Raw genomic sequence first — 8,599 nt, forward strand, 5'->3', positions numbered from 1 at the left:
ATGATATTATTTCCTATATGCTTCCGAATTTGCTTGGAATTACAGAATTTGTTCCGCGTTTATGAGACTATGCTACACAATAACATAAGACCAATTCAGGCAAGGAGTTCATTAGACTGGTCAAGAGTCACCAGCTGTAAATCCAATTGAGTAGCATTTTTAACCAATTTAAATTAAAGCTGGAACCCAGAAGAACACCCCACACATAAACAGGAACTCAAAACGGCTCCCGACAAGCAGCTCAAATGATCACACAAAGACATGGGCGAGCTCAATGAGCCACAGACTCCATGCAGTTATAACCTCAAATCCTGCTGTTTACTCAATTTACGTCTGTTCTCTGAGGGCAGAGTGAGTGTGTCTCAATACTTGCATTCACATGAAATCACTGGGTTGTTCCAATATGATCAAATGTGTATATTAGTGTAAATGAGTTAGCCAAAAAATGTATATTGTTCTTAACATCCATATTAATCAAATTATCACAAATTTCTTGACATTAAGGCAAAAATTAGATTTGACTGCTGTCGCATCCATGTCTGTAGTAGTCAGTTTCTTAGTTTTTGCAGTGTTCATCGTCTGAAGATCATGGGACATATGTTTCTGCATGCTCTGGATGCCTGAACACAAAATAATAGCATTGGAAAACACGGAGGGCACTACAAAATTGTGTCATGTTTGTACACACCATCGGCCCTTTATGTTTGAAAATATGGTTCAGTTTAAATAGCTGTAGTGTCAATTTGCCAAAGACATACTTTATGGGAAAATAACATTTGCAAAAAATCATTATAAAGAACTGTAAATGCCATACGAGCCTGACAGTCCAAACTTCATTTGTGGTATGTTTGTAGACAAAGCCTAGTTAATGTTATAAAAATATATACTATTTGAAATAAAAACAGACAACCTCACAATCTGAAAAACGTTTTAAAACAGAAAAATGTCCATTTAATTATTTTACTCCAGATGAAAGTTAAGAAAATTATCAACGTTTTGTCTGCAGGGTATTTTGCTTTATTTAGATCCGATGACTGACATGACAATATTGAAAACATTTTGCAAGATCTTTCCACTTTCTTCTGTTTCCAAATACAAGGCATTTAATTTCCCCAAGTTATGATTTAAATGAAACATGATTTTAATCTTGTTTTTGATACTTATAATATCTCAGCCTCCAATGGCATATTCCTACAAAGCTATGAATGTTATTAAAACGCCCCTTTAAAGAACCTGCATTATCTACTGGTTCTTAACCTAAGGCTTTCATTATATCTATTCAATTGATTGTCAAAAGATTTTTATTTTTTATTTTAAGGTCAATAAATCAGAACATTTTTTCCTTAATTTTAATTCATAATGATTCTAGAAAGGAAAGATTCATAATTACCTCAATCTAGAGAATAAAGCAGTGTATGACAAAGAAACTTACAAAGGGATGTCAAATATATGTGCCTTAAAGTATCTATATGTTATGAACCGTTTTTCAACTACCATGCATTATTTTTTTCTTTATTTTTTTAGAACACTCCATTTAAACATGCCATTTGACAAAAAAAACTTGAAATTGGCCATGATTGGAATTTTGCTACAGTTCCATTTTCTGTAGTTTTAATTTCCCTGACATCAAAATACTTTTAAAGAAATAAAGTGTGGGTTACTTATATTCATTTTTTTTTCATGTTTAACTATCTATTGTAAAGAAAGGGACAACATATTTTAACATTTCTCCTACTGAGTGCACTGATTACTTTGATTTTAACACAAAATTTGTATTTTTATTACAGAAAAGCTGCAATAGTACTTGGTAAGTAAAGAGGACATACATTACTTTGTAATTATGATATTAGAATGGATAAACTTGTTTAAAAAGTCTGAAAGTGCTAAAATGTTACTAGTAAGAGCCACATGGCAATGTTATATAATTTATATACAGAGCATGTGGATCACTCTTCTCAGCTGGTACTGGCTGGTTTCTCTTCTGCATAAATCTGCATAAAATCACATAAATGAATGCACTTCAAACTGCCCACTAAAAAGAACCTTCCAGACTTACGTTCTGTAAAACTCAAGTTTGATCAACAACATCCCAAGATATTAGGTGGTTTCATTTCTGTCTTCTAACAAGGAAACTGGAAGAAAAAGCCCTTAAACTTAAATTTCACAATAACATGCAATAGAAATGTTCTATTTCTCAAATCAGTAATTTACACCTGTGCAATTTTCTAGGCTGCTTCTAACTTGCCCAGCAATTCTAACTCTCCTGTAATCGCGATTTATTCTGAATACAGTACTTCACTGTTGGCTAGTTTACTTCCAGGAAGCAAGGAAGCAGGACTATACAGTATCTTAACATAGTCATTGATGAATATAAGAGCAGCATTCAATCAGCATTTCTGTAACTGCTTCATTTAGTACTCATTTCTAAAACATTCTTCCTATTACCAAGCAAGAAGCAGCTTCTTGTAGTGTGAAAACTTCAGATAAGCTTGCCTCTCGTTTGCTGCTGAATCGGAAGGGTGAAAATTAAGGTTATTTTGTCCAGCAAGTTATACAAAGAGCATATTAGTGTCTCGTTTCTGCCAGTTTCTTCCTTTGCTATGATAAGCAACCTCCCAGGTTAAAATAGGTAGAAATCAAGTTTACAATAAACAGAAATGCGATCATTATAAAGTGCTTTAAATATTTACTGTATATGGAAGAAAAATCTAAGTTAGAAAAACAGGCATTAATAGCACTACATAGACTTGCCAGCATTTTTCACCCTTAGTACAGCCTTTGAACTCAGCAGAAAGCAAAGTGTTAATTTATGAAAATGCAATTGTGAACAATGTAAGGTGTTTCAGGGAGGTCTCCTGGTGAGCCCTGTTCAACAACTGTAGCACTGTTGTACGCCTTCATTCTTCAGTTTTCAATTTTTATTTCTTCATGATGGATGAAAGCTCCAAGATCATGCTCTGAAAAAAGAAAAATAAGACTTTTCAGGTGTGATTCCTTGGTATTAACAGTCTACCTGATATGTAAGAGTGTACTTAGAGTTTAATTCTTTTAAAATGTAAATATAAAAGAACAAACTTAAAATGTACTGCATTATTAACATGCTAGTTGGTATAATTAAATACAGTTGTACAGCTTATTCACATTGAAGACTGTTGGTAAAATAGAGGAACAACAGTTTTTTTTTTATTAGGCACGCTTTGCAATACACGCTATCAGAAAAAAGTTTGTTGGTACCTTGGAACATTTTTTGAACATGAAATGTGAGATTTGTGTGCTTAGGTCACTAATCAGGTTCATATTTAAGCCCCACTTCACAGAAAAGTTACGTATAAACTTCAAAACTTGAGATTGGACTTCAGAAATGTTACTTCTTTTTAAATGGTATTTCTTTTTTTGGAGTTCTAAAACTTTTTCTTGGAAAATGAGAATTGGTCTTCATTTTCACAGCTTACAGGTCACATGTGTAAAACTGCATTTTTAACTGCATGCCTATTTGGCAAATTAGCTCATTTCATTATTATAACAATAAACTAACAAGTGATAGGTTTATTCCAAATTGAAAAGAGAAGAAAGAAAACACAACGTTTTGGCTGTGGAGCCTTCTACTTGTTCCTTTGCAGCCTACGCATGCTGGCGCAGCTACCTACCTGAACGACAATAAAACTAATGTCCATTACCGGCATTGGTCATAGTAGAACCATCAATAATAATGTATCATTTTGAGCTCATCTTACACTCGCCTGATACTCTTGTCAAAACAATATTAATTCGGCACATATTTGCATAAAGCTGGGTATTTGGGAATAAATATTTGTGTGATGAAAGTTGACCAAAAGTACAAAACCAGTTAAAGTCTGGAACCAAAACCTTCCCCGCCCAGCGCAAGAATAATTATGAGGAACGAGATGTCATTATTATGCGTTATACTTTAAAATGTCAAATTTACTATATAAATCTGTGGATTATCATTTGTATACTTCTGGTGTCACTCATATAATCAGTGAATGCGTTCATCTCTAAGAGGAGAAGGAGAGTTGACTGATTTCGCCGTTAGCGCCCTTTTCGCTATTTCCCAGAAACGTGTTCCCAGAAACGTCAGGCTTTGAGAGCTTTAGAAACGGACAACGGCCGACAGAGTCGGAACTCAGGCGTTATGTTAAAGAGGGGGGCAATTATAATATCTTTTCCAAGGTGATCGGATCGGAAGGCCCGGCGGGTCTTGTGGTTCGTCTACTTGCCATGGACATTCTCCTCCCCGACGGAGGAGGGGTGATCGGTGGGCTTTCTCCTTTTCCCAGCCGCTTGGATTCGGATCCAGAGCCGCTTCTGGAGTCGGGGCTGGCGGACCGACTCGCCAGCTTGCTCTCCGACACCACCCTGGACATAAAACTCGCCTTCCTGGTGGAAGGGTAGTGCCCGCTGTCCGGAGAATCGCTCCGGTCCTCGCTGTAGTCCTTGCCGCAGCTCACCCGGCTCTGGATGCGCAGCGCGTTGCGCACAGCGGCGGGGATTTCCAGCTGGCTCGACTGGAAAGAAGCCTTGGCAGAGGGGGCGCCGTGCTTGGAAAGGTTGTAGTTCTTGGGACACATGCCGTTATGGTGGAACCTGCTATTGGAGTCATCACTGCTGCACGAGTGGTCCCGGTTTTCTAAAGTATTGCGGCTTTCCGAAGTTTTCTCCTGGTGCTGAGCGCGGAGGTCTCCGTGACTGGCTTCTCGGAAGTGCCTTGGCTGCGGTTCGGGGCCGTCCGCCTGGTCTCGGCCCCCGCAGTTGTTGTTGTTTCTCAAAACCTCGTTGTTGGCGTCACTGGGCCCATTCAACGTTTTAAATCCAGCCGAGGGCATGTAAATGGGCAGGGGTTCCAGCTGTCCCTCCTGAAGGATTTTGTACGTTGTCTGCGTCAATGGCATCACTTTGTGTGGCGAAGAGTTCGTGAGTACGCACACTTGCTGGACCATAGAGTTTTTCTTGGATTTGCAAACACTGTCTTCGTCGGCGCCTTGCTTCCCGTCGATCCCGTAGAGACTTTGCTTGATTTTTTTCACTCCCAGGTGGGAAATTTCAAGAAGGTTCAGAGACAGCGAAACCGCAGCAATGCTAATCATAAAAACCATGAAAACGGTTTTTTCGGTCGGCCTGGAAACGAAACAATCCACCGCGTTTGGGCATGGCATCCTTTCGCATTGATACAACGGATCCAGCTGGATTCCGTACAAGACGTATTGGCCCACCATAAAGCCAACTTCGACCACTGACCTTGTTAGGATATGGATAACATACGTCCGTAACAAGGAGCCCCTTAGAGGTGCTTTGTTGACTTTCTTCTGCTCTTCCAACTTTCTCAGTTCTCTCTCCAGTCTTTTGTGCTCCTCCAGAAGAGGTTCAATCTCCTCCAGTTCAGCCCTCAGCTGAGCCTTTTTTTTCTGCCTTTCCTTCTCCAGCGCTCTCAGCCGGTAGAGTGCGTGACCCATGTACACCAGGGAGGGCGAAGAGACAAAGATGATCTGCAGTACCCAGTACCGTATCAGGGAAATGGGGAAAGCCTTGTCATAGCAGACGTTTCTGCACCCGGGCTGCTGCGTGTTGCAAATGAATTCGCTCTGCTCGTCGTCCCAGACATCTTCAGCCGCCACTCCCAGAACCAGCATCCGGAATATGAAGAGGATGGTCAGCCATATTTTCCCCACTATGGTAGAGTGAATGTGGACTTCTTCCAAGATGCTGCCGAGCAAGTTCCAGTCCCCCATTTTTCAGTGCCGCATTTCCTTACAATAAAAAGAATCAAGACTGTCAGACGCCAGGCACAAAACGGAGTTAAATACAAGGGGTGAAGTTCAACATCCAGGTACTTAAAAAACGACATACAAAAATGTAATTTAGGATCTATTCCAGTCTGATCATCCTGCATGGAATAGATGTTTTAAGTCCAGAATTCACCTGCTACACAGTACACCCCTGCACTCCAAATGCCTAACAGCTCCTGGGATGCAGAGTTGAGAATATATAGAAATTGATCTTTAGTTGACTGAACAATGCCTTGCAGCAAGATTTACCATGCAACTGTTGCAAAGCGCACTGCCAGCCTAACACGTAGTTTCTGGTGCCATCAATAACACATTTCTGATCTCTAAACCTTATAAGTGTTCGTTTAATTTCACATTTCTACAGTAGATTCCATATTAGCTTTCAAAGGGGTTGTTTGAAAAGTAAAGCATTTACTTTTCTAGACCTCATAAATCAACGATGCAAATCCCTGCCTATTCTAATGCCTAATCTGTGCTGTGTACAGCCAGACAAGATGATCAATAAGTCATGTCCGATTTCATAGTCAGCTGCATGGTGGTTCTATTTTAAGCCACGGTTTGTCTACCAGTCATATGAATAAAACGCCCAAGTACAAACGTGTAAAACCTTTAAAAGTATTCAACCAAATTCACTCTGGTTCATTTTGTGGTGTTCTGAAGCTGTCACCCAAGCTGAACCCTATTAAATATGGCGAGTACGTTTTTAATGCAAGAAACAGTTTCAGGTGGGTCACCTAGCGCATCTGAACGCATTAAGAATTTTGAACAGGATAAAAATGTACTAGCCACATGTTTTAATCCATTCTAAAAAGAGAAAAAGAAGAATTAAGGAATTGCTGACTTCCTTTTAAATCTTATAGCTGTTAAAACCATGATAAACCACTACTACTGCATAACAAGACAATACCATGATGAGGTTCAGGGTCTTCTGCATGTTTTTTTAGCAAATATTTTACAAGAGCTTAGGGAGGTGTACATCGGAAAATACGACAAACAAAAAATACAAGCTATGCATTTAATGTTTTCTTAACATTTTGGTATCTGGAGATTTTACAGTTAGAACTCTGAGGCTTAAGTGATAAAGCAGCAGCGATACAACCCAAAAAGAAGTGATGTTAAAAGGTTTTGAGGGATAAACTGGAAATTATATCTCCAGAGAGGACTGAACAATTCCAGTTCTTGAGGCAGGTTTACTGTTAATTGTTATTCCAACACCTTACTCAAATGATTACTGAAACATGTTTAATATTAAAAGTGTAATTATTATGTCTGACAGAATTATGTCTGACCTCACTCACCCCAGTCATAACTTGTTTGTTCCCTTACCATCTGGTAGAAGGTTCCGGACGCTCCAGTCACACACAACTAGACTCCAAAATAGCTTCTTCCCCAGAGCCGTCAAGCTGGTGACGCCCTCCAATCATACTATGATCTCTCCTCACTACTTCCTGTACCCACAATGACTGTACTCCACCACCACTACATACACGACAACAATGTAAGCCGAAATTGTACTTTCTGTAAACCAGTAAAACTGTACTGGTTGTACTATTCATGAATCACCATACTATTTTTTTTCCCTGTTCGCCGTATTACCTTCGCACAATTTTTGACAATTTTGCACCGGCACTATGCTGTTGTTTACACTGTTATTGTTATTGTACGTCTGTCTATTGTCTTGTCCGCTGGTCTATATGTATACACTGCACCTGCGAGACTAATGAGAAAAACTTTCACTATACTATGCACCCGTGTACCTATAATGACATCGAACTGAAAATGAGAAAAGAGACTCTGGCCCAACCCTCACCCAATAGATCAACATCCATCCATTTTCTAACTGCTCCACCCAATGGAGGGAGCACAAGCCTTACCCAGCATGCAGCGTGCGCTAGCTGGGGAACACCTTGGACGTGACCCCAGCCCATGACCGAGTACATGAAGACAGGGACACGCGCACACTCGCACCAGGGCCAGTTTCTCAGAAGACGATTAACCAAGTGAAGAGAGACCACAGTATGATGGGAGGGAGTGGGGGCATCACCTGTCTTCATGTACTCTGTCGTGGACTGGGGTCACGTCCAAGGTGTTCCCCACCTAGCGCACGCTGCAAGCTGGGTAAGGCTTGTGCTCCCTCCATTGGGTGGAGCAGTTAGAAAATGCTTTGACTTGATTTGATTTGATTGAACCTACCCGTATGTCTGTAGACTGTGTGACACATTGGAGCACCGGGAGGAAACCCATGTGGACACAAGGAAAACAAACTCCATGCCGATAACACCCCATGTCCGGAATTGATCCCCGAGAAAAACAGCTGACCTGGTTCAGGGATCCGTTACTCGTGTCCGGGAGAGCTGCGGGATCTTCTGGTTTTCACTACACCCGGGTACTTACGGGCGGAGCAGTGGCTCTGTGGCTAAGGATCTGCGCCTGTGACCGGAAGGTTGCCGGTTCAAATCCCGCGGGCGGCAGAGGAATCCTACTCCGTTGGGCCCCTGAACAAGGACCTTAACCCCAACTGCCGTACAACCCCAACAACCCCAACCCCTGCGCTCTGACCCCAAGCTTCTCTCCCTGTCTCTGTCTGTGTCTCCCTGTAGAAAAGCTGGGGTATGCGAAAAGACGCATTCCTAATGCAAGAAATTGTATAGGGCTAATAAAGAAACGTTATTAATGGGTTAATTGGATTGATCAGTTTAATGCTACCGAATAAGCAAGGATTAAGACTAAAACCTGCAGGACTCCGGATTTCCAGGATCACCTCTGCAGACTCCTGGTGTATTTCTTGCAGATGT

General features: G+C 40.7%; 1 protein-coding gene across 1 annotated transcript; it reads right to left on the bottom strand.

Moving 5' to 3' along the window:
- Positions 1-964: 964 nt before the first annotated feature.
- Positions 965-5,961, bottom strand: gja10b (gap junction protein alpha 10 b). Its single transcript, XM_015353348.2, has 2 exons — positions 4,239-5,961; positions 965-2,957 (listed from the first exon to the last, which is right to left on the bottom strand). The coding sequence occupies exons 1-2, from the start codon at positions 5,745-5,747 to the stop codon at positions 2,919-2,921; spliced, it is 1,548 nt and encodes a 515-aa protein (XP_015208834.1). The 5' UTR covers positions 5,748-5,961; the 3' UTR covers positions 965-2,918.
- Between the last annotated feature and the right edge of the window lie 2,638 nt (positions 5,962-8,599).

This window comes from Lepisosteus oculatus, chromosome 2, assembly GCF_040954835.1.
Source record: "Lepisosteus oculatus isolate fLepOcu1 chromosome 2, fLepOcu1.hap2, whole genome shotgun sequence".
In the NCBI taxonomy this organism is placed as follows: domain Eukaryota; kingdom Metazoa; phylum Chordata; class Actinopteri; order Semionotiformes; family Lepisosteidae; genus Lepisosteus; species Lepisosteus oculatus.

Excerpts from the sequence above, each read along its gene's own strand:
- gja10b (XM_015353348.2), bottom strand. The coding sequence starts at position 5,747 with ATGGGGGACTGGAACTTGCTCGGCAGCATCTTGGAAGAAGTCCACATT. Across the intron at positions 2,958-4,238 it reads CGGGGAGGAGAATGTCCATG|AGCATGATCTTGGAGCTTTC; the intron begins GCAAGTAGACGA and ends TTCTTTTTTCAG.